The 25314-nt window shown below is 41.4% G+C and overlaps 2 protein-coding genes across 2 annotated transcripts; one reads left to right on the plus strand and one right to left on the minus strand.

The window, feature by feature from the left end:
• Nucleotides 1-2866: 2866 nt before the first annotated feature.
• On the minus strand, nucleotides 2867-10858 carry LOC139389290 (zinc finger CCHC domain-containing protein 8-like). Its single transcript, XM_071135887.1, has 14 exons — nucleotides 10667-10858; nucleotides 8625-8667; nucleotides 8473-8547; nucleotides 8264-8369; nucleotides 8096-8173; nucleotides 7903-8006; nucleotides 7551-7616; nucleotides 7394-7454; nucleotides 7130-7263; nucleotides 6835-6977; nucleotides 6586-6698; nucleotides 6385-6471; nucleotides 6197-6302; nucleotides 2867-5976 (listed from the first exon to the last, which is right to left on the minus strand). Exons 1-14 carry the CDS (start codon nucleotides 10827-10829, stop codon nucleotides 5066-5068), a joined length of 2190 nt encoding a protein of 729 aa, XP_070991988.1. The 5' UTR covers nucleotides 10830-10858; the 3' UTR covers nucleotides 2867-5065.
• A 50-nt stretch (nucleotides 10859-10908) lies between these two features.
• Nucleotides 10909-13168, plus strand: LOC139389291 (uncharacterized). The gene is made up of 4 exons (XM_071135888.1): nucleotides 10909-11123; nucleotides 11225-11354; nucleotides 11441-11574; nucleotides 11711-13168. The coding sequence occupies exons 1-4, from the start codon at nucleotides 11010-11012 to the stop codon at nucleotides 12587-12589; spliced, it is 1257 nt and encodes a 418-aa protein (XP_070991989.1). The 5' UTR covers nucleotides 10909-11009; the 3' UTR covers nucleotides 12590-13168.
• Nucleotides 13169-25314: the final 12146 nt, after the last annotated feature.

Raw genomic sequence — 25314 nt, forward strand, 5'->3', positions numbered from 1 at the left:
GCTGGAAGGTGAACCTCTGTCCCAGTCTCAAATCTCTGGAAGACAAACAGATTTCCAGCAGATTTCCCTGTATTTAGCGCCATCCATCATTCCTTAAATTCTGACCAGTTTCCCAGTCCCTGCCGATGAAAAACATCCCCACAGCATGGTGATGCCCCCACCGCGCTTCAGTGTGGTGATGGTGTTCTTGGGGTGCTGGGGGGTGTTGGGTTTGCGCCAGACATAGCATTTTCCTTGATGGCCAAAAAGCTCAATTTTAGTCTCATCTGATCAGAGTATCTTCTTCCATATATTTGTGGAGTCTCCCACATGCCTTTTGGTAGAACACCAAACGTGTTTGCTTATTTTTTTCTTTAAGCAATGGCTTTTTTTTCGAGCCACTCTTCCATAAAGCCCATCTCGGTGGAGTGTACGGCTTAAAGTGGTCCTATGGACAGACACTCCAATCTCCGCTGTGGAGCTTTGTAGCTCCTTCAGGGTTATCTTTGGTCTCTTTGTTGCCTCTCTGATTAATGCTCTCTTTGCCTGGTCCGCAAGCTTTGGTGGGCAGGCCCTCTTGGCAGGTTTGTTGTGGTGCCATATTCTTTCAATTTTTTTTTACAATGGATTTAAATGGTGCTCCATGGGATGTTCAAAGTTTCTGATATTTTTTTATAACCCAACCCTGACCTGTACCACTGCTTAGTGGTGTTGCAGACTCTGGGGCCTTTCAGAACAGGTGTATATGTACTGAGATCATGTGACAGATCATGTGACACTTAAATAAAGTCCACTTATATGCAATCTAACTATTTATGTGACTTCTGAAGGTAATTGTTTGCACCAGATCTTATTTAGGCGCTTCATAGCAACGGGGGTGAATACATACAGGGGGGAGAACAGGTATTTGTTACACTGCCGATTTTGCAGGTTTTCCTACTTACAAAGCATGTAGAAGAAGTCTGTACATTTTATCATAGGTACACTTCAACTGTGAGAGATGGAATCTAAAACAAAAATCCAGAAAATCACATTGTATGATTTTTAAGTAATTAATTTGCATTTTATTGCATGACATAAGTATTTGATACATCAGAAAAGCAGAACGTAATATTTGGTCCAGAAACCTTTGTTTGCAATTACAGAGATCATACGTTTCCTGTAGTTCTTGACCAGATTTGCACACACTGCAGCAGGGATTTTGGCCCACTCCTCCATACAGACCTTCTCCAGATCCTTCAGATTTTGGGGCTGTCGCTGGGCAATACGGACTTTCAGCTCCCTCCAAAGATTTTCTATTGGGTTCAGGTCTGGAGACTGGCTAGGCCACTCCAGGACCTTGAGATGCTTCTTACGGAGCCACTCCTTAGTTGCCCTGGCTGTGTGTTTCGGGTCGTTGTCATGCTGGAAGACCCAGCCACGACCCATCTTCAATGTAGGAAGGAGGTTGTTGGCCAAGATCTCGCGATACATGGCCCCATCCATCCTCCCCCAATACGGTGCAGTCGTCCTGTCCCCTTTGCAGAAAAGCATCCCCAAAGAATGATGTTTCCACCTCCATGCTTCACGGTTGGGATGGTGTTCTTGGGGTCGTACTCATCTTTCTTCTTCCTCCAAACACGGCGAGTGGAGTTTAGACCAAAAAGCTCTATTTTTGTCTCATCAGACCACATGACCTTCTCCCATTCCTCCTCTGGATCATCCAGATGGTCATTGGCAAACTTCAGACGGGCCTGGACATGTGCTGGCTTGAGCAGGGGGACCTTGCGTGCGCTGCAGGATTTTAATCCATGACGGCGTAGTGTGTTACTAATGGTTTTCTTTGAGACTGTGGTCCCAGCTCTCTTCAGGTCATTGACCAGGTCCTGCCGTGTAGTTCTGGGCTGATCCCTCACGATCATTGATGCCCCACGAGGTGAGATCTTGCATGGAGCCCCAGACCGAGGGTGATTGACCGTCATCTTGAACTTCTTCCATTTTCTAATAATTGCACCAACAGTTGTTGCCTTCTCACCAAGCTGCTTGCCTATTGTCCTGTAGCCCAACCCAGCCTTGTGCAGGTCAACAATTTTATCTCTAATGTCCTTACACGGCTCTCTGGTCTTGGCCATTGTGGAGAGGTTGGAATCTGTTTGATTGAGTGTGTGGACAGGTGTCTTTTATACAGGTAACGAGTTCAAACAGGTGCAGTTAATACAGGTAATGAGTGGAGAACAGGAGGGCTTCTTAAAGAAAAACTAACAGGTCTGTGAGAGCCGGAATTCTTACTGGTTGGTAGGTGATCAAATACTTATGTCATGCAATAAAATGCTAATTCATTACTTAAAAATCATACAATGTGATTTTCTGGATTTTTGTTTTAGATTCCGTCTCTCACAGTTGAAGTGTACCTATGATAAAAATTACAGACCTCTACATGCTTTGTAAGTATGAAAACCTGCAAAATCGGCAGTGTATCAAATACTTGTTCTCCCCACTGTATGCACGCACCACTTTTCTTTTTGAGAATTTCTCAAAACAAGTTATTTTTTAAATTTCACTTCACCAATTTGGACTATTTTGTGTATGTCCATTATATGAAATCCAAATAAACATCTATTTAAATCACACGTTGTAATGCAACAAAATAGGAAAAACACCAAGGGAGATTAATACTTTTGCAAGGCACTGTACCTGTCTAACATAACACAGAGGGGGGGTTCTTTAATTGAAGCCTCTCCAACATAATCCAGGTATAATCAGGAATTCCCCAGGGCAGCTGTCTAGGCCCCTTACTTTTTTTTCAATCTTTACTCATGACATTCCACAGGCTTTGCTTCTACATCTGCATTGCTTGCTGTTTGGAGTTTTAGGCTGGGTTTCTGTATCTACTGATGTAAAAATGGGCTTTATAAATACATTTGATTTATTGATGTATGCGGATGACTCAACACTATACATGTCAGCTACTTTAGCGAGTGAAATCACTGCAACACTGCAGTTAGTTTCAGAATGGGTGGCAAGGAATAAATAAGTCCTAAATATAAAAAACTAAAAGCATTGTATTTGCAACAAATCATTCACTAAACCATAAACCTCAACTAAAGCTTGTAATAAATAATGTGGAAATTGGGCAAGTTGAGGTGACTAAACTGCTTGGAGTAACCCTGGATTGTAAAGTGTCATGGTCAAAACATGTTGATACAACAGTAGCTAAGATGGGGAGACGTCTGTCCATAATAAAGCACTGCTCTGCCTTTTAACAACACTATCAACAAGGCAGGGACTACAGGCCCTGGTTTTGTCGCACCTGGACTACTGTTCAATCGTGTGGCCAGGTGCCAGAAAGAGGGACCTCGGAAAATTACAATTGGCTCAGAACAGGGTAGCACGATTGGCCCTTGAGTACAGAGGGCACGAACATTCATATTATGCATGAATCTGTGATGGCTCAAAGTGGAGGAGACTTCATCACTACCTGTTTTTGTAAGAAGTGTTGACATGCTGAATGCACCAAGGTGTCTGTTTAAACTACTAGCACACAGCACAGACACCCATGCATACCCCACAAGACATGCCACCAAGGGTCTCCTCACAATCCCAAAGTCAAGAACAGACTATGGGAGGCACACAGTACTACATAGAGCCATGGCTACATGGAACTCCATTCCACATCAGGTAGCTGATGCAAGCAGTAGAATCAGATAAAAAAAATATATATAAAAATACACATTATGGAACAGTGGGGACTGTGAAAAACAAACACAAGTACACATGGATTTGGTATTGTAGATATGTGATAGACTAGTGGACTGAGGGCACACACTTAATGGATTGTGAAAAGTGTTATGTCATGCAATATTTTAAATTGTATATAACTGCCTTAATGTTGCTGGACCCCAGGAAGAATGGGGATCCTTAGTAAATACAAATAGTCAAATGTATTGTAGTGGTCAGATTAAGTGTTGCTGCCATCTAGTGCCATTCTGTAGTAGCAATTAGAGCAGAGATGTCTTTGATGCTGACAGCAATGGTTGTTACTTAAAAATAAATCAACATCTAGAGATTCTGGGTTCGAGTCCAGGCTCTGTCGCAGCTGGCCGCGACCGGGAGACCCATGGGGCAGCGCACAATTGGCCCAGCTTCGTCTGCGTTAAGCGAGGGTTTGGCCGGCAGGGATGTCCTTGTCCCATCCCGCACTAGCGATTCCTGTGGTGGGGCGGGCGCAGTGTATTCTGACACGGTCGCCAGGTGTACGGCATTTCCTCCGACACATTGGTGCGGCTGGTTTCCGGGTTAAGTGAGCATTGTGTCAAGAAGCAGTGCGGCTTGGCTGGGTTGTGCTTCGGGGGACGCACAGCTCTTGGCCTTCGCCGCTCCCGAGTCCATACGGGAGTTGCAGCGATGAAACAAGACTAACTACCAATTGAACACCACGAAATTGTGGAGAAAAAAAATAGATAAAAAAAATATATATATAAAAATAATAAACATGAGATTATGCACAGCCATATTGCTGTAGTGAGATTCTGAATGCAGAGACCCATTTCCTGTGTCAAGATAGAATTGTAAAAATCAACGAGTTTCAAATTAACTTTAAAAGAACAAAATGAATGTCCTCATTTGATAAGAGTAGCCAATGGGAGGCTTCTTGAACCATGAGAAAAGGAGGCGCACCTAGACTGCAATGAGACTATCTAATTGTAAAAATATCAATTGATGGTAAAAACAGAAAGAGGAAAAACATTTTATAAAATCTTTACACCTAAAAAGAGCAATATGGATGTTGTCATTGCTACAAAAATGATTATGTGAATGTCAAAACAGACACTACCTAAACTAGCCATGGGGTTTCCTGAAAGAAAAACCTTGCATCTTTAAACCCCAGATAACTCATACACAGAAAAGACATTCAGTTTAGTACAAAAAATAAAACATTAAAAAGGATGTTTGAATGAGGTCACCAAACTGTTTCGCTCCAATTTCTGTGGCACCCTTACAGAAAGGAAAGTGTATGAAATCTACAGACTTGTTAAAAAAATATTAAAAAATGTAAAAAGTGTTTATGCAAAATAATCCCTGGATTTGAATTCAAACCAGTCTTTTCTCACTTTTTGATTTTCGCCATATTTCGGGGGGAACCTTTCAACAAGTCTCGGATTCGAAGGTATGTCCCGGTGGCCTCAGCAACTTCTGTGAATTCTGGCGTGTCCTCAAAGGGAATAATGCCCTGTGCAAACCTACTCCGGTGAGGCACGGCCATTACATTCCCCAAAGAGTCAGACAGATCTCCCTCCATAGCATCTTGACCTGAGGGATCCGACTGACGACTCACTTGGTGCACTGGCGTTTGCAGCAATCTGACCTTCTGTGCAAGCACATTGCCTCCATCTGTGGCAGCTTCAGGGCTCTGAGGGCCCTCTTCTTCATCTGGTGATTGCAGTAAGCTGCCCTTGTTTTCAACCACCTTGCCTTTATCTTCAGCATCTTCCTCATAATCCTGACATTTGCTAGAAGATGTCTCAACACTGATCTGCTCATCACTGTTATGGCTGGCAGCCTCCATAGATCCCTCCTTTTCCTCATTATCTTCAGTCTCACCATCCTCTATTTCAGTTTCAGTGTCAACATGGGCAGGTGTGGAGATGCTGGGTGAGCTGGGGAGGGGTGTTCCAACAGCTGGTGTCTCAGAGTCACTGTTGGTGGCTGTGTCAGCATTTTCCAATGCTGCCCAGATCAGCCTCTGCTGCTCCTCCAGCTCTTCCAGTGTCAGCTCTTCCTCCTCCCCGCCTGCAGACTCCTCACTCCCTCTCGCAGTGCATCCCCGCAGGGCCCTTGAGCCATTTGTGGGTGTGGGGGGAGGTGTTCCCTTAGGAAGAGGAGGTGGTGTGGGAGTAGCTGGCGGAGTACCATGAGGTAAGGGAGGGGGTGAACCAAAGGATGGTGAGCCAGGGGGCAGCGGGGGCTGGAATTCGAAGCTGTCTGAGCTCCGGTGGCGGCGGGGTGTAGTATCCTGGTCTGGAAACAGACACTGACAAGTGTTATGCACTGCCAGAGCACAGCCATTGCACACATACAACATAAGCAACGCAAAAGTATTTTCCTGTTTTTGCAGACAGGACGACCAGTCATAATGACATTGAAAAGTTATGTAAAGCAGAATATATTCATCTGCTGGTCGCTATAGCGTAATTGTTTTCACTTTGTGTTCAGACACCTGGAATTATAACACCTTTACCTGAATCAAAGTCCATATCTGAACTCCTGGCATCAGATCTCCTTTTCTTTGTCTGCCGGGGAGTTGAGTAGGATTCATGTGGTCTTTTATTGCAGTTGGCACCAGGCTATTGGCAAAATATATTAGTTTATAGTGTGCACACATAGTGGCAAACAATTGATTAAATTAATAATTAATTTTTAACTTACCATTGGAAAATTGTTAGAGAGATAAGCAGCAAAATTCTGCTTCATGTGATTATGCTGCATTGGAATAGAGCCATATAGTCTGTAGTCCTAAAAATCATGGGGGGAAAAATGTCAGTGCAAAGGTTTACAAGTGGTGGCCAAGACCTCTGTGCTTGTACCATAATGATGGCCAGATATCAAACTGCTTTATAGGAGACTTACATCCTTCACACTAGGGGGTGAAGATATATTGAAGCCTGGGAAATCTACAAGCTTGGAAACATCATAGGAGATGTTTGGTCCATTGTCCTCTTTTGGTTCTTCATCACTTGAAACTATATAGTGAACACAGCAGCGCAATATGAATGAGAATCATGAAAGAGCAGTGTATCAACCAAAACTGAAAGGCCAGTCAAGGATGTATTATCTTATTATGTAAAGTGGCTATGGTCTTTCTGGGTGAAATCTTACCCTTCCCATCATAAAGCATGAGACCGGAGTTCTCCATCTCTGCCTCCTTAAGCCAGCCAGGTGGGTAGCCTAGCTGCCTCATGCGGTAGATGTGAGGTGGTAGTGTGTTCATATCAACTCCCAGGGCAGACAGCAGGTTCTCACTGTAAGAAAACACAAACCCCAATGGGTAAGAGATATAAGATATCAAAAACCCAAGCTCTACAACAACTTCACTTTAACCATGCAACAACAACTGATAACAAATTGGTATCTTATTATGTCAAGGCCATCAGACATTTTTAATCTGCCTTGCCTTATGAACCCAGGTTTGTATTTGGCAAATCGCTCCTCCACTTCATCAGCATGGTAACGCTGATTGCTCAGGTTTCCCTGGTTACCGTGACAAAACTCCTTCCGCTTCTTGTTGATTCTGGCCATGTCCTTTGGCTAAAGGAGCAAACATGAACAGAGCTGATCACGTCAAACCTGATTTTAAGCTCTTCTGTCTGGCCATAGAAAGTGAGCAACTTTCCTGTTACATGATGCACATTAAAGTAAAAAGTTATTCAAGACTTACCTGAGGACAGTCTCGAAGTTGATGACCATCCAACCCACAGTTGAAACAACAAGGCTTAGCTCTGCAGTGGGCACAAAGAGCACAGTAAGATATTATCATTTACAGATATTTCTTGCATAATTTTTATTTTTTTAAATCATAAGAATGTCTGTTATACCTTTTCTCTTTCATCTGTACTTCTTGTCCATCTAAGGCAATGACCTGGCTGAAGATCTGCTGATATCTTTGCAACAATTCAGAAACTCAATAAATGATGCAACTGTAGTTTAAAAGTGGGTAACAAAACACACTTCTATTTTTTTCTTCTTCATATAACGACTCCAACATACATTGATATACACACAACGAAAGACAAGGAAGATAATGGTTCAAGGTTCAAAGAGTGGCAACTGAGAATCCTCTCCAGTTGATTTTCTCCAACAATCAAAGCTTGACTCCACACTGAAATGTGTCATTGTTGAAGATGGGAGTGAAGGACAAGGGGAAGGAGAAAGCAGTGTTGAGGATACTTTGGAACCTCCCATCCTTCTGTCTGCTGGGGGTTATCATTTAGCAGGGGCTGTCCAAGTTTGTCCAGACAGAAACTGGTGAAATACAGGACACTTCCCACCATCTGTGAAAAGAGAGAGACAAATATTATATCCAGACAAACAAAGCATGGTCTGGACACTTAGATTGTCCCCATTCCCAAAAAAAACTCACACTGAAGGCCTCCTTAATCTTTTGGATTCCACAGGAGGTCTTGGTCTTCTGATCTTCTTCCATAATGAAACTTGAAGACTGCATGGGGAAGAAAACAGAGATGTAAAATATTTTAATTGTAATTAACTGTTCCTTCTTGAAGCTTGAGGAGGAAATCTGGAAATGCACCTGAGGGTTGACATTTACGTAGGGATTTCCTTTTTCAACTTCTCCCTGCTGCTGCTGTTTCTGAACAATACAACAAAGGCAGTCTTCAATTTCTTGACGGCATTGCCTGGGAAAAGAAGATCAACAGTTCACATGTTAATACCCAAAGATCATATAATCAAGTAAGTACATTTCTCCAATTATGTTTCTAAAGCCCAAATAAGACCTACTTTGAGATGTTATTGTTTGCAAAAAGGATGTGTAGAAGAGGACCATCAATCTTGATGTTTTCAACATTAATGCCACTGGAAGAAAAACATTTGAATGAGGACATTACTGTGGAAATGTATCTAGTCTAGTGAGTTGTGCATCAATAACTTACCTTGGCCTTGTCAACACTTTCAATTTTCTCTTCAACTCTTGGTGTGGACAATAGGTTAAGGAAAGAAGAGGTACTTCATATCAAAACAACATAGCTAGACATCAAACAAGTCAGTCTGCTAACGTTAGTTTGTTTGGAAAAGGTTCAGTCCTACCAAGCTATTTATCATTGGATGAATGTAAAGTGACTACTTCTAGCTATGTACATAGAATCTGCAGTGCTTCTTTGAAGAGTGTGACCAAATCTAACATTTTTCTGCAACCATTCACTCCACCAGACTTGGGAGTTACTACAGCTTCGCAGATGACAGGACAGAAAACATTACTTTTTGCATGGGTTCTAGCTAGTATAGTATTTAACTGCAATGACCAAAAGTATGCAAGGTAGTGATCTAAAATGCTCTCAAGGGGCACGTCCAACCAAAGCCATACAATACATTTTCTATTTTGCTAGCTAGGTCGCTAGCTAACGTTAGGCCAGACCTGATGGTGGTTGTGACTTGGAGTACAGCTACTACCAGAAATGACTTTTCGTAGCAATAGAGTACCAAAGTATGAGTCATAATACCCATAAAACCTAGCGGTCAAACAAGGAAATGGTTCCAATCGTTTTTCTACCATTGTGTTTCGTGTAGGCTTTACCCTGGCATGACGTTTTGATAACTGTGTAAATCTCTCTTGGACAAGGTGACTTTTATCAATATATTCACCCCACAAAAATGAAATGATAATCAGCTGCTAATGTAGCTATCATGAAGAACTACAAAAGACATGATGATCTGGACGAGACTGCCGAATCAAGGCAAAGGTAGGAATCTCTGGATTAACTATGAATAAATTGGCAATTCTGTGAACTGGCTTGTGCAAGCTTTAAATTGATACGATATTTTAGCAAAGGTGTCAGCTAGAGGTTACATGCAGGGATTTGTAGTCTTGCATAATATCTACTTTGATGTTAATTAGCATTTTTGAATCTGAGAGTAAATAGAGACAAATATTGATGTCACCTTAACCATATAAATACGTTTTGGACATCAAAATGTTATGCCAGGGTAAGCCTACACGAAAAACACAGACCTTCAGTGTTTCTAAATCCCTGATGGGAAAAAAGATTGGAACAATTTCCCTGTTTAACCGCTAGGTTTTATGGGTATTATGACACCGCCACTGTGGGGCTCTATTTAGGAGAGAACTTTAGCCAGTCCTCCTAATGGTGCTTTCAAGACAAATTGGAACTCAGGAAAAACGCTGTCAAATCATGACGTCAGTTGAAGCTCTAGAACAGGATTTGTTTTTTGCCCTAACACTAAACAGCAATATGAAACTTTTTGGGCAACCTGACCAAATTCAAATAGAAATGTGTTAAAGCTCTGTCATTCATATTGAACGCAAGTCTAAGACGCGGTAGATCTGCTTATGTTAACTACTTCTATGCTTCCCGGTCTTAAGTTTAGTTTTTGCGTCTTGCTTTTGTACAATAGCTTCAAACAGCTGAAAATACAATATTTTGGATGATGGTTAATATATTTCATAGCGCTTTAGATGGTACAATGATTCTCTATACTGTACTTGTAATTTGTTTGACTTAACAAGCAACTATTAGAATTTGTGCTACCAGGAAATGGTGGAGCGATTTCTGTATAGTACATCTTTAAAATAATCAATGCATGATGAGTTGGTTATTGGAATCAGCTGTGTAGTGCTAGAGCAAAAACCTAAATGTACACCCAGGGGGGGACCCCAAGACCGAGTTTGAGAAACGCTGCTATAGAAAGACGCCCAAGTTCCTGACTTGACATTCTGAGTTGATGACGGTTCAAAAAGATTTCAGTTGGCACTCTTCCCCCCCCACCCCCCACGAGTTCCCAGTTGTCTTGAACACGGCATTAGCTTTTTCCTAACCTGCCACGTTAATTATCCTAGCCTGTTGCGTACATTCTAACCTGCCACGAAAGTCACTACTGGTCTAGCTTTACTCAAATTTAGAACCTATGACCGTGCCTAGCTAGCGAACACCTGCTAGCTTCTCACACACAAGGATATTCTCTTCTATCAACCTCCGTATTGTTTCCTCACACTCCCCCAATCTTCCCTTGAGCTCAGAGCCTTCTTCTCCATCCTCCGTGAACCGAATGTGAGTTGCAGTAGGCATAATCTCTCCCAATTGCTCAAAGAGTTCACTGTCACCAAAATCTATCTCGGCCATCTTCGCTATGTTGCTTAACGTACTCCCGCAAGAGCGTTGATTGGTTGTTTTATGTCACATGTTCAGGATGTTTCCTTTCACCAGCATTTCTCTTGTCGTCATCAACATTAAAGCATGAGAGGACCTGCGGAATATTACAATAAAGTTGTTCAATTGCTGTAACTAACTTTCTGGTTTATAATGTCAACATTCACAACTATCCAGTTACCGCGTTGGGATGGTGGCAAGCTGAAAGTTCGCTTCATATACTTGTCAAATAGAAGCTCTTTCAAAGTGACGAGCTGTCCTATCGAGGTGAGTTGCATAGCTGCATAGCTAACGTTAGCGAATAGCCTGCATTAGCTGTCTCTCAGTACATTTTAAAATTTGGACTTCTTCTTTTTGCTCTTCTTTAGGGATCAATGGTTCCTCTCTTTTTAGGGGCTGATCTCTTCTCAAACACTGATATCCGCACAGAGAACCATCCCAGATATCATGCAAAGTTTGCAAAGAAAGGATTGGCAACTAAACTAAATTTCTCCTCAGGTAAGTTTTTATTCCCAGATACAGAACACCATAAAGCAAGTTGCATGGTTTATGGATATCATATCTTGTTTGTTTGCAATTCACAGCTTTTAGATTCCATGGACTGAGGGTACCCACTGCCAATAATTGCATGTGGTTCTACAGCATCCAAGGTGTTTTTCGAGTGGCCTTTGAAATGTATAGTAAACAAGAGCAGCTCTCTGTGTTGGAGAACTTTCAGGTAATATTTCAGACTCCTGGTTATATAACAAATCCACCCATAGAGGCTACAACCTACAATTTCACCTGATGAATGCTTGAAGTAGGCCAACAATGTAATGTAATGTACTGATACTTAATGGTCACTCATACTGTAGGAGGTATGGAAGTCCCGCCTAAATGACATCCCACTAAAGATGAACTACAACCTGAGTGTCCAGCTGGATCCTCCACCACCCCAGATCGTTGTGGAGATGTATGACCAAGACCTAAAGCTCAAACTGATGTCCCGGAATCCCCAAGGTTACCCATCTCAATCTGTGGAAATCCCAGATGCAGACACAGGCCCTTCAGGTGACACTTCAGCAGACCACGATTACTGCTTTCTGCCAAATGAGAGTATGCCAGCACAGCCAGTCCATATATGTCCCTCCATCTTAAGTCAAAAACTGCAGGGCTTGGAGGAAAAGCTGAGCTCTGAGAAACAGCTGGGGACCGACCAGCAGGAGACCATACTGCTTCTGTTGGAGAGCATTGAGCGCTGTGTGAGCAGGCCCCTGGAGGAGAGGGATGTGGCGGACATTGTACTAGCTCTGCTAGAGGCTCGGAAGTGGGGCTCTGTGTACTCCAGCCACCTGCTTCACTCTATAGGCTGCTGGCTTGGCCAGCAGTTCCATGGAGCCAACAGTAGTATCAGCCAGCAGGTAGAGGGCTTCAAGGTGCGACACATAGAGCGAATCACAGATCTGCCACCTGCAGAGGAACTGGCCTCAGAGCTTTTTCCAGAGGCCATGCGAACACTGCTGCTCCACTGGATGGGTCTGAGTGATGACTCAACCCTGTGGAAGAGACAGAGTGAGTACCCCATCCTGCTCCTAATCCTGGAGTTTGCCAACCACAACCTCATCACTGGTGTTGCACATGTGCTTTACTCAAGTCTTAAGGTGAATTTAGATTTAGCCAACTCAAAAGAGTTAAGTACAGAAGAAAGTAAAACTACTGTTGTAAAAAAAACTACTCAAGTAAAAATGACTTAAGAGTAAAAGTAAATGAGTTACTTTTAAAATTAAAACATTGATTTAATTGATAATTTGCTATTTTTTTCCACCTGAACATTGTTACCATAGAGATCATGTTGAATTTCTATTATTAGTATTCTAGTTCCTAATTTGTTACACATGATCTTTTCCATGCAATTACTTTAAAATAGGAATTTAATGTAAAATCTCATTAGAAATGATTTGTTGTTTTTGGTGTAACAGTAATGTTATAGGCCTACTATGCTATGGTATGTATTATAGTCGGTTCTGTTATGTAAAATGCAAATTATCAATGTAGCTTTGATCTAACATTTCTAAATGAGCACCATTGTGAGAAGTGATCTTCTATTTGTAATAATAATATGAGTATGACTATTAGGCATAGGTAATAGATCTTTATGAGATGTCATTTTAAGCAATTGGAGCACCCTTCATAGTGCTGAAAGTACAGCGCCAAGGTTGCACTGTTGGGGCAAAATGGTTTTGTTAGTCTAATGCTATGTAAATGCTTGAATTGAATAGTAGTTTACACTGGTAATTTTCCCTGCAATTGCTTCAATAAACTCTTATTGCTGATTCCCGGAACAAGTTTTATTCAAGCAATTTACCCAGGCAAAAAAATTGTCCATGATTTGTGGGATTTTCACAAAATGTAGTCCATAGAATAGTCCTTCGGAGGAAGAATTGTTGACATATACAGTGCATTTGGAAAGTATTCAGACCCCTTGACTTTTTCCACATTTTGTTACGATAGAGCCTTATTCTAAAATTGACAAAGTAAAAACAGGTTTTTACACATTTTTGTAAATAAAAATCTCATGTTTACATATGTAATCAGACCCTTTACTCAGTACTTTGTTGAAGCACCTTTGGAAGCGATTACAGCCTCATCTTCTTGGGTATGATGCTACAAGCTTGGCACACCCGTGTTTTGGGAGTTTCTCCCATTCTTCTCTGCAGATCCTCTCAAGCTCTGCTAGGTTGGATGGGGAGCGTTGCTGCACAGCTATTTTCAGGTCTCTCCAGAGATGTTAGATTGGGTTCAAGTCCGGGCTTTGGTTGGGCCACTCGGGGACATTGAGACTTGACCCAAACCACTCCTCTGTTGTCTTGGCTGTGTGCTTAGGGTCATTGTCCTGTTGGAAGGTGAACCCTCGTCCTAGTCTGAGGTCCTGAGCGCTCCAGAGCAGGTTTTCATCAAGGATCTCTCTGTACTTTGCTCCGTTCATTTTTCCCTCGATCCTGACTAGTACCTCAGTCCCTGCTGCTGAAAAACATTCCCACAGCATGATGCTGCCACCATCTTGCTTAACCTGGCACCATCCCTACGGTGTTCTCCAGACGTGACGTTTGGCATTCAGGCCAAAAAGTTCAATCATGGTTTCATCAGACCAGAGAATGTTGTTTCACATGGTCAGAGTCTTTCGATGCCTTTTGGCAAACTCCAAGCGGGCTGTCATGCTTTTTACTGAGGAAGGGCTTCTGTCTGGCCACTCAACCTTAAAGGCCTGATTGGTGGAGTGCTGCAGAGATGGTTGTCCTGGAAGGTTCTCCCATCTCCACAGTGGAACTCGAGCTCTGTCAGATTGACCATTGGGTTCTTGGTCACCTCCCTGACCAAGGCCCTTCTCCCCCGATTGCTCAGTTTGGCAGAGCGTCCAGCTCTAGGAAGAGTCTTGGTGGTTACAAACCTCTTCCATTTAAGAATGATGGAGGCCACTGTGTTCTTGGGGACCTTGAATTCTGCAGACATTTCTTGGTACCCTTCCCCAGATCTGTGCATCGACACAATCCTGTCTCGGAGCTCAACGGACAATTCCTTCGACCTCATGGCTTGGTTTTTGCTCTAACATGCACCGTTAACTGTGATACCTTATATCGACAGGTGTGTGCCTTTCCAAATCATGTTCAATCAATTGAATTTACCACAGGTGGACTCCAATCAATTTGTAGAAACATCAACAAGGATGATCAATGGAAACAGGATGCACGTGAGCTCAATTTCGAGTCTCATAGCAAAGGGTCTGAATACTTACACTACCATTCAAAAGTTGGTGGTCACTTAGAAATGTCCTTGTTTTAGAAAGAAAAGCACACTTTTTGTCCATTAAAATAACATCAAATTGATCAGAAATACAGTGTAGTCATTGTTAATATTGTAAATGACTGTTGTAGCTGGAAACAGCTGATTTTAATGGAATATCTACAAAGGCCCATTATCAGCAACCGTCACTCCTGTGTTCCAATGGCACGTTGTGTTAGCTAATCCAGGTTTATAATTTTAAAAGGCTAATTGATCATTAGAAAACTCTTTTGCAATTATGTTAGCACAGATGAAAACTGTTGTTCTGATTTTAAAGAAGCAATAAAACTGGCCTTCTTTAGACTAGTTGAGTATCTGGAGCATCAGCATTTGTGGGTTCGATTAGAGGCTCAAAATGGCCAGAAAGAATGAACTTTCTTCTGAAACTTGTCAGTCTATTCTTGTTGTGAGAAATGAAGGCTATTCCATGCGAGAAGTTGCCAAGAAACTGAAGATCTCGTACAACGCTGTGTATGATTCCCTTCACAGAACAGGGCAAACTGGCCCTAACCAGAATAAAGAGTGGGAGGCCCCGGTGCACAACTGAGCAAGAGGACAAGTACATAAGTGTCTAGTTTGAGAAACAGAAGCCTCACAAGTCACCTCTGATGCTCCAGTTACTCAACTAGTATAAAGAAGGCTTTTATTGCTTCTTTAATCAGCACAACCGTTTCAGCTGTGCTATCATAATTGCAAAATGATTTTTTTTTTACGAACAATTAGCTAATCCAAGTTCATCATTTTAAAAGGCTAACACAATTGTGCCATTGGAACACAGGAATGATGGTTGCTGATAATGGGCCTCTGTATGCCTATGTAGATATTACATTAAAATAATCTGCCGTTTCCAGCTACAATAGTCATTTACAACATTAACAATGTTTACTCAGTATTTCTGATCAATTTGATATTTTAATGGACAAAATAATTTGCCTTTTTTTCAAAAACAATCATTTCTGAGTGACCCAAAACTTTTGAATGGTATTGAATGTAAATACGTTTTTTATTTTTTGTAATTATGGGGTATTCTGTGTAGATTTGAGGATTTTTTTTTAAACTACTGCAACTAACAAAATATGGAAAAATTCAAGGAGTCTGAATACTTTCCGAATGCACTGTATGTGACATTTGAATCTTTAAGCATAGTAGAGAAATAGTTAATCATAAATTGGCATATTTATGACCGTTTGGCCTTCCCCAGATCTCCTTTAAGACTCCATAATGTTTCATCTGTAGATGCTACAAAACAAACATTGGTGTCATATGAAGCTTTACAGATTGCTCTGTAATATGAGTATTTTGATTTCAAAAATGTTTTACATTAATTTGAATATTTTCAATTGAAATAAAAAGACTACTCATATTATAGAGCAAGTGGTAAAGCTTCATGACACCAATGTTTGCTTTGTAGCACTTACAGATAAACATGGAGTCTTACAGGAGACCTGGGTAAGGCCAAAATATAATAAATATGCAAATGATTATGGTACAACAAAGCAAACATTGGTGTCATATGACGCTTTACCGCTTTATCTGTAATAAAGTAGTATTTTGATTTAAAAAAACTTGTTACAAGAATTTATGAATATTGAAAAATATAAACATGAATATTTTAAAACAACTTTTGATTTGGCATTTGTCAATATATTGTTGAACATAATGTAGCCTACTCTATGGGTTCGATTCTCACACGCATTTCCTACGCACTTCTTAGTAGTTGGTACTGTATTCAGACTTACCTTATTCAGTTGCATGACGGGCTTTGCAGGTGTGGTTCCCTTGCGCGCTGAATAAATGTAATTCAACCACTGAAAACCCTCCCACTTGCTGACAAACAGATTCTTGTGGCGTTTTCAACACATTTTATCTTAAGCCATCCCTTTAAATATGGTGTACATTTTTAGTTCGACTTTTTTTCGACAAACTCAATAGAAAATAGAGAGAATGGGTTCAGAATATTAGGGATCAATGAAAGAAATCCATTAAATATAATCATATTCGTCTCCTTTTTCAGCACCAATTGGCAGATTTAAAAATACTCTGATCTTGTAGATTATTTAGGGTTAGGAAAGTAGGCTATTTATGAATCATAAAAAAACAGGTTTGGAGAGTCTTTACGCATGAACGAAAATGATGGTTTGATTAATTCTGAAAATTGCCACATTTAGTTATTTATGTTGGAAGGTTAGTGTGCCCATACACCTACATAAAGCACAAACACAGACAAACATAAGTTTTGTTTATACCTGGTGCTAACATGCGTCCTTTGTCCTGATCTTGTCCACATCCTGATTGTGCCCACAATTTTAGATGTACACATAAGATACATTTGAATACTATCTGTCCACTGTGCCCGCTTTGTGACCAGATTTCTCGATCCCTCCATGTATGCAAATTATTTGAAAGATATTCTTTCAAAATAATATATACAGTCACCTCCAATTATTGGCACCCTGGATAACGAGCAAAAAAAATACTTGTTTTTTTAATAAATACATACTGAGCTAGCTATACTGCAAAAAAAGGGAAATGATATTATACTAACACAATTGCTCAGAGAAAGATTTTATATACCAGTTATAGATTTTTTTTCTCTCAAAAAAGATGTCCCAATTATTGGCACCCCTGTTTTCAATACTTTGTGCACCATACTTTTTTCTAGGATAACGGCACTGAGCCTATTTCTATAATGTTTAATGAGATTGGAGACCACATTGGGAGGGATCTTAGACCATTACTCAATACAGAATATTTCCAGATCCTTGATATTCTTTGGTTTGCACTTATGGACTGCAAACGACACAACAGTTGGAGGCGTGCGTGGCCACACAGTCATGGGTGAACAGGGAGAACAGGAGGGGGCTGAGCACGCGCCCTTGTGGGGCTTCTGTGCTGAGGATCTGTGTTGCGGATCAGCGAAGTGGAGGTGTTGTTTCCTACCTGCAACACCTGGGGGCGGCCTGTCAGGAAGTCCAGGTCCCAGTTGCACAGGGCGGGGTTGAGACCCAGGGCCTCAAGCTTAATGATGAACTTGGAGGGTACTATGGCGTTGAATGCTGAGCTGTAGTCAATGAACAGCAATGAACAGGAATACATAGGTATTCCTCTTGTCCAGATGGGATAGGGCAGTGTGATGGCAATTGCATCGTCTGTGGACCTATTGGGGTGGTATGCAAATTGCAGTGGGTCTAGGGTGACAGGTAAGGTGGAGGTGATATGATCCTTGACTAGTCTCTCAAAGCACTTTATGATGACAGAAGTGAGTGCTATGGGGCGATAGTCATTCAGTTCAGTTACCTTTGCCTTCTTGGGTACAGGAACAATGGTGGCCATCTTGAAGCATGTGGGGACAGCAGAGTGGGATGGGGAGAGATTGAATATGTCCGTAAACACACCAGCCAGCTGGTCTGTGCATGCTCTAAGGACTGGGCTGGCAGCCTTGCGAGGTTTAACACCTTTAAATGTCTTACTTATGTCGGCCACGGCAAAGGAGAGAGGGGGGGGTCCGCAGTCCTTGGTAGCGGGCCACGTCAGTGACACTGTATTATCCTCAAAGCAGGCAAAGAAGGTGTTTTAGTTTGTCTGGAAGCAAGACGTCGAGGATCTCTCTGTTCTTTACTCCATTCATCTTTCCCTCTATCCTGACTAGCCTCCCAGTTCCTGCCGCTGAAAAACATCAACACAGCATGATGCTGCCATCACCATGCTTCACCATAGGGATGGTGCCACGTTTCCTACAGACGTGACACTTGGCATTCAGGCCAAAGAAAAGAGTTCAATCTTTGTTTCATCGGACCAGAGAATCTTGTTTCTCACGCTCAGAGTCCTTTAGGTGCCTCTTGGCAAACTCCAAGCGTGCTGACGTGCCTTATTACTGAGGAGTGGCTTCCGTCTGGCCACTCTACCATAAAGACCTGATTGGTGGAATGCTGCAGAGATGGTTGTCCTTCTGGAAGGTTCTCCCATCTCCACAGAGGATCTCTGGAGCTCTGTCAGAATGACCATCAGGTTCTTGGTCACCTCCCTGACCAAGGCCCTTCTCCCCCGATTGCCCAGCTCTGATGGAGTCCACTGTGTTCTTGTGGACACTTCAAAGCTGCAGACATTTTTTGGTAATCTTCTCCAGATCTGTGCCTTGACACAATCCTGTCTCGGAGCTCTACGGACAATTACTTTGACCGCATGACCTGGTTTTTGTCTTACATGCACTGTCAACTGTGGGACCTTATATAGACAGGTGTGTGCCTTTCCAAATCATGTCCAATCAATTGGATTTACCACAGGTAGAAACATCTAAAGGATGATCCATGGAACAGGATGCACCTGAGCTCAATTTCAATTCTCATAGCAAAGTGTCTGAATACTAACGTAAATAAGGTATTTCCTTTGAACTTTTTTATTTTTTCGCAAAAAAATCGAAAAACCTGTGTTTGCTTTGTCATTAAGGGGTATTATGTGTAGATTGATGAGGAAAAACAATTATTTAATCAATTTTAGAATACGGGGTCTGAATACCTTCAAAATGCACTGTATGTCTACTTACAGTGGGGCAAAAAAGTATTTAGTCAGCCACCAATTGTGCAAGTTCTCCCACTTAAAAAGATGAGAGACCTGTAATTTTCATCATAGGTACACTTCAAATATGTTAGCAAATGTTGTATACAACAATACAGTTAAAAGGCACACACATATATTACAACTGTAGCAGGCCAATCTTTCTCCTGGAGGTATGCTGGGTGTGCAGGCTTCTATTCCAGCCCAGCACTAACACACCTAATTCAACTTATCAAACTAATGAGTTGATAATAATGTGTATTATTGCTGGTCCGGAATAGAAGTCTCCCCACCCAGTAGATCAGGGAGTGGAGCAAAGTTTGCCACGTCTGGTATCAACTTTTTTGTTCACTCAAAATGATGCTTTAGTAATAATAGCCTAATTTACTAAGATGTCTAACATTTACAAACAAGTTAGATTATTTGTACACTTTGAAATTATATTTTGATTCATTGAAGTGAAGTGTTTGAACTTGTTTTAATTGTTAACTTAAAAACATGGTTCAAGATAAACTAGTGCCAATGTTCATTCATCACAGATCACAATTCTGCAATAAAAAGGTGTGAAGGGGATCTGTCTTTAATTTGTCTGTGCTTCTGTGTTGCTTTCTCAAATGAACATGACCTTTTTGTCCAGTTGTAAGCTCTCCAATCAGCTTCCTTTGATTGTGAACCCATTTATCTTTTATAATTTTATTGGTCACATACACATGGTTAGCAGATGTTAATGCGAGTGTAGCGAAATGCTACACTCGCAGCTTAGCATTGGTGATGCATGTCATCCATTATGATATCATGACACAAGGCAAGACCCAGATTCAGACACAGGAGGCAGATGGTTGGAATCTTACAGTGTTTAATATCCCAAAAAAGAAGGCAAGAGAATAGTTGTGGACAGGTAAAAGGTCAAAACCAGATCAGAGTTTAGGAGGTACAGAGTAGCCGAAAGGCTCGTGGTCAAGGCAGGCAGAATGGTCAGGCAGGCGGGTACAGTCCAGAACAGGCAAGGGACAAAACCAGGACTAGAAAAAAGAGAATAGCAAAGGCAGGAGTATGTGGAAAACCGCTGGTTGACTTGGAACATACAAGACGAACTGGCACAGAGAGACAGGAAACACAGGGAGAAATACACTGGGGAAAACAGGAGACACCTGGAGGGGGTGGAGACAATAACGAGGACAAGTGAAAAGAATCAGGGTGTGGCAAATGCAGCCATAGGCCTACAGTATGATGGTATAACTGGCCTAATGGGCACGTGAAATCAATGTGCCCCTTGTCATTGTACACCTGAAGCAGAGAATAGCTAAACTCACACATAATTTGCATATTGATGAGCTAGCTATATGTTCTCAATTTAAAATGATAGATGTAGATAATGTATATGAGGCTAATCATAAACCAGATTTTCTACATGATTTTTCTGCCATGAAATAGTTTAGTGCAAATCCAACCCTTGTATTCCAGGTACAGTTCTGTACATGAAAATAAGGAGCTGGCAATATGTAGGCTAATTAAAAATGTCGAAAAGGAAAATAATGTGGCATGGGGAGAATTGTAATTCTACCTCCTTTATTTGCCAAGAATGACATGGAGGAGGTCAATGACATGGAGGAGGATTGCAGAGATGTTGGTGTTGATGGTGGGTGAAGATAGATTTGCAAAGCCACAATTTCCTTTACCCAAATTACCCATTCATGTGAATGTAGGCCTATGTATTTTACAGGAAGTGAGCTAAAATCATCAATGTCATGATACAAGTATAATGAAAGCGCTGCTCACCTTCCCACAATCCCCTGCTCATTGGTCCTCGTGCTCCCGTTGAAAATTAATGAGGACGGAACTTTGTCTTGCGAATTCGCAAGTGGTGGAAACCCTATGTAAATTATTCAAATCTGACTTATTGTGAGGTCAATCAGTCTGAAAAATAGATTCATCATGGGCATGAAACATAGTTTTTATTAAAATAAATTATGGATCATTTGATGAAGACCACAATAACAGCCAATGGGCACACTTGAAATTGCCGCCCAGCGGAGAATGAGAGATATGGAGCAGCATTAGGCACACATCGATATACAGCCTAACAAGCAACTAATTCTAAAACAGAGAAATATAGAATATTTCATAAATTACAAATTACATGACCCTCCCCTGGACTAGACTACAAAAATACTAAACTCTCCCCCTGACTGAAATGTTTAAATATGGCCCTCCCCCATTTTCCTCTAGGGCCCATTCTGTAAATTTCGAACCATCCCTTATTCCACATTTTGTTGTGTTACAGCCTGTATTCAAAATAGATTAAATTGATTTTTGGTGGGGGAAGCATCATGCTATGGGGATGCTTTTAACGACTTGGACTGGGAGACTGGTAAGGATAGAGAGAACAATGAATGGAGCCAAATACAGACAAATCCTTGATGAGACCCGATTCAGAGTGCAAACAACCTTAGCCTGGGGTGAAGATTTACATTCCAACAGGACAATGACCCCACGTATACAGCCAAAGCAACACCGGAATGGCTTCAGAACAAGAATGTGAAAATCCTTGGGTGGCCCAGCCAAAGCCCAGACATGAATCCCATTGAAAATCTGTGGAAAGACTTGAAGACGGCTGTTCACTACCGCTCCCCTTCTAAATGAACAGAGCTTGAGAAATCTGCAAGAAAGAATGGGAGAAAATCCCCAAATCCAGATGTGCAAAGCTGATAGACATAACCAAGATGGCTCAAAGTTGTAATTGCTGCCAAGGTGCTTCTACAAAGTATTGACTTGGGTGTGAATACTTATGTAAATTAGTTATTTCTGTATGTCATTTTTTATAGATATAAACATTTCTAAACATGTTTTCACTTTGTCATTATGGGGTATTCTGTGTAGATGGATGAGATTTAAAAACATATTTAAACCATTCTTAATTCAGGCTGTAACAACAAAATGTGTAATAAGACAAGGGTATGAATACTTTCTGAAGGCACTGTATATACAACAGTACAATACACTAGAATGCAGTTAAATCAACTAGCCATGGAAATTTGGCAAAACCATGCATAACTGTACATGCTGGACGTACAACAGACTTATTTTCATAATGAAAACTAAGTGGGGTCTGATTCTGACAGTTCTAAATAATTGATAATATTCCATTTGCCCAATATTCCATTCCAGATTCAATGATTCCACATGTCAACCTCTTCCATTGAGTAACACAGTATAACAAGATCATGTAGGCTATGAAAAGACCAGTCAGTTCCTATTTCATCTGTTCCAACTCCAAGTCAATAGTCTCTAATACACTGTTGTAGTGTACTCTGTAGTGTACTCTGTAGTGTACTCTGTAGTGGATTCTGTGTTGTTGTTGCTGGATCATTAATGCTCATTGATTTTACAGACCCCCCCACAAGAACCAAATGTGTGTGATTTGACTGGATGTCTGAAGTGGTTGTTTTTTTATTCAATATAAAGACAGGCAGTTGCATTCAGGCAGGGGTGGAAAGAACGCTGAAATACACTATTTAAGTAGAAGTACTGTTACTTTAATGACATTTTACTAAAATGGAAGTAGGATTTAGCCTGATACAAAAAGTGGGCTCCAGAGACCCACCTGCACCTGAAATTCTGATAATGAACATTTGGGACTGCTTGATGACAATATAATGAATTTCAGCACTGAGTTTGTCATGAAATGTAATTTATCCTCCAGATATTTCACAATGCTATTGTGAGAATTGATGTATATCCTTTATCAAATGTATGTAATTATAACATTTGCATTTTAAATTACACTACACGACCAAATGAATGTGGACACCTGCGCGTCAAACACCTCATTCCAAAATCATGGGCATTAATAATAAGGAGTTGGTCCCCCCTTTGCTGCTACAACAGCCTCCACTCTTATGGAAAGGCTTTCCACTAGATGTTGAAACATTGTTCTTCCACACCGATCTCGACAAACCATTTCTATATGGACCTCACTTTGTGCATAGGGGCTTTGTCATGCTGGAACAGGAAAGGGCCTTCTCCAAACTGTTGCCACAAAGTTGGAAGCACAGAATCGTCTAGAATGTCATTATGTATGCGGTAGCGCTAAGATTTCCCTTCACTGGAGCTAAGGGGCCTAGCCCGAACCATGAAAAACAGCCCCCAGACCTCCTTATTTCTTCTCCACCAAACTTTACAGTTGGCACTATGCATTGGGGCAGGTAGCGTTCTCCTTGCATCCGCCAAACCTAGATTTGGTCTGACTGCCAGATGGTGAAGCGTGATTGCTCACTCCAGAGAACGCATTTCCACTGATCCAGAGTCCAATGGCGGCGAGCTTTACACCACTCCAGCCGACACTTGGCATTGCGCATGGTGATCTTAGGCTTGAGTGCGGCTGCTCGGCCATGGAAACCAATTTCATGAAGCTCCCGAGGAACAAATTATTGTGCTGACGTTGCTTCCAGAAGCAGTTTGGAACGAGTTAGTGAGTGTTGCAACCGAGAACAGACTATTTTTACGTGCTTCAGCACTCGGCGGTCCTGTTCTGTGAGCTTATGTGGCCTAGCACTTCGCGGCTGAGCCGTTGTTGCTCCTAGATATTTCCACTTCACAATAACAGAACTTAAGAGTTGACCGGGACAGCCATACCAGGGCAAACATTTTATGAACTGACTTGTTGGAAATATGACGGTGCCACATTGAAAGTCACTGAGCTCTTCAGTAAGGCCTTTCTACTGCCTATGTTTCTCTATGGAGATTACATGGCTGTGTACTTGATTTTATACACCAGTCAGCGACGGGTGGGGCTTATCCACTAATTTGAAGGGGTGTCCACATACCTCTGTATATACAGTATCAGTCAAAAGTTTGGACACACCTACCAAGGGTTTTTATTTATTTTTTACTAATCAAATCAAATCAAATTGATTTATATAGCCCTTCGTACATCAGCTGATATCTCAAAGTGCTGTACAGAAACCCAGCCTAAAACCCCAAACAGCAAGCAAAGCAGGTGTAGAAGCACATTGTAGAATAATAGTGAAGACATCAACACTATAAAGTAACACATATGGAATCATGTAGTAACCAAAAAAGTGTTAAACAAATCTAAATAGATTTTAGATTCTTCAAAGTAGTCAACCAGCTTCATGAGGAATGCTTTTTCAACAGCCTTGAAGGAGTTCCCAAATATGCTGAGCACTTGTTGACTTATTTTCCTTCACTCTGCGGTCCAACTCATCCCAAACCATTTCAATTGGGTAGAGGTCGGGTGATTGTGGAGGCCAGGTCATCTGATGCAGCCCTCCACCACTCTCTTTTTTGGTCAAATTGCCCTTATACAGCCTGGGGGTGTGTTTTGGGTCATTGCCCTGTTAAAAAACAAATGATAGTCCCACAAAGCGCAAACCAGATGGGATGGCGTATCCCTGCAGAATGCTGTGGTAGGCATGATGGTTAAGTGTGCCTTGAATTCTAAATAAATAACTGACAGTGTCACCAGCAATGCACCCTCACACCATCCAACCTCCTCCTCCATGCTTCATGGTGGGAACACACACAGAGATTATCCGTTCACTTACTCTGCGTCTCACAAAGACACGACGGTTGGAACCAAAAATCTCAAATTTGGACTCATCAGACCAAAGGACAGATTTCCACTGGTCTAATGTCCATTGCCCGTGTTTCTGAATTGACTGACCTTCATGTCTTAAAGTAATGATGGACTGTCATTTCTCTTTGTTTACTTGAGCTGTTCTTGCCATAAAATGGACTTGGTCTTTTACCAAATTTTGAAGAATCTCAAATATAAAATATGTTTGGATTTGTTTAACACTTTTTTGGGTTACTACATGACTCCATATGTGTTATTTCATAGTTTTGATTTCTTCACTATTATTCTACAATGTAGAAAATAGTCAAAATAAAGAAAAACCCTTGAATGAGTAGGGGTGTCCAAACTTTTGACTGTAGCATGTCAGTGATTGAGACTGTGTTTTATATCCCCGGTAGCAGTCATGTAATTTGTTAATTGACTTTGGTCCAGTCAGCAATCGCCAGATTATGCCCCCCAAAAAGTTTTCATTTTACCATTCATGTT

This window comes from Oncorhynchus clarkii, chromosome 30 (assembly GCF_045791955.1).
Source record: "Oncorhynchus clarkii lewisi isolate Uvic-CL-2024 chromosome 30, UVic_Ocla_1.0, whole genome shotgun sequence".
NCBI lineage: Eukaryota > Metazoa > Chordata > Actinopteri > Salmoniformes > Salmonidae > Oncorhynchus > Oncorhynchus clarkii.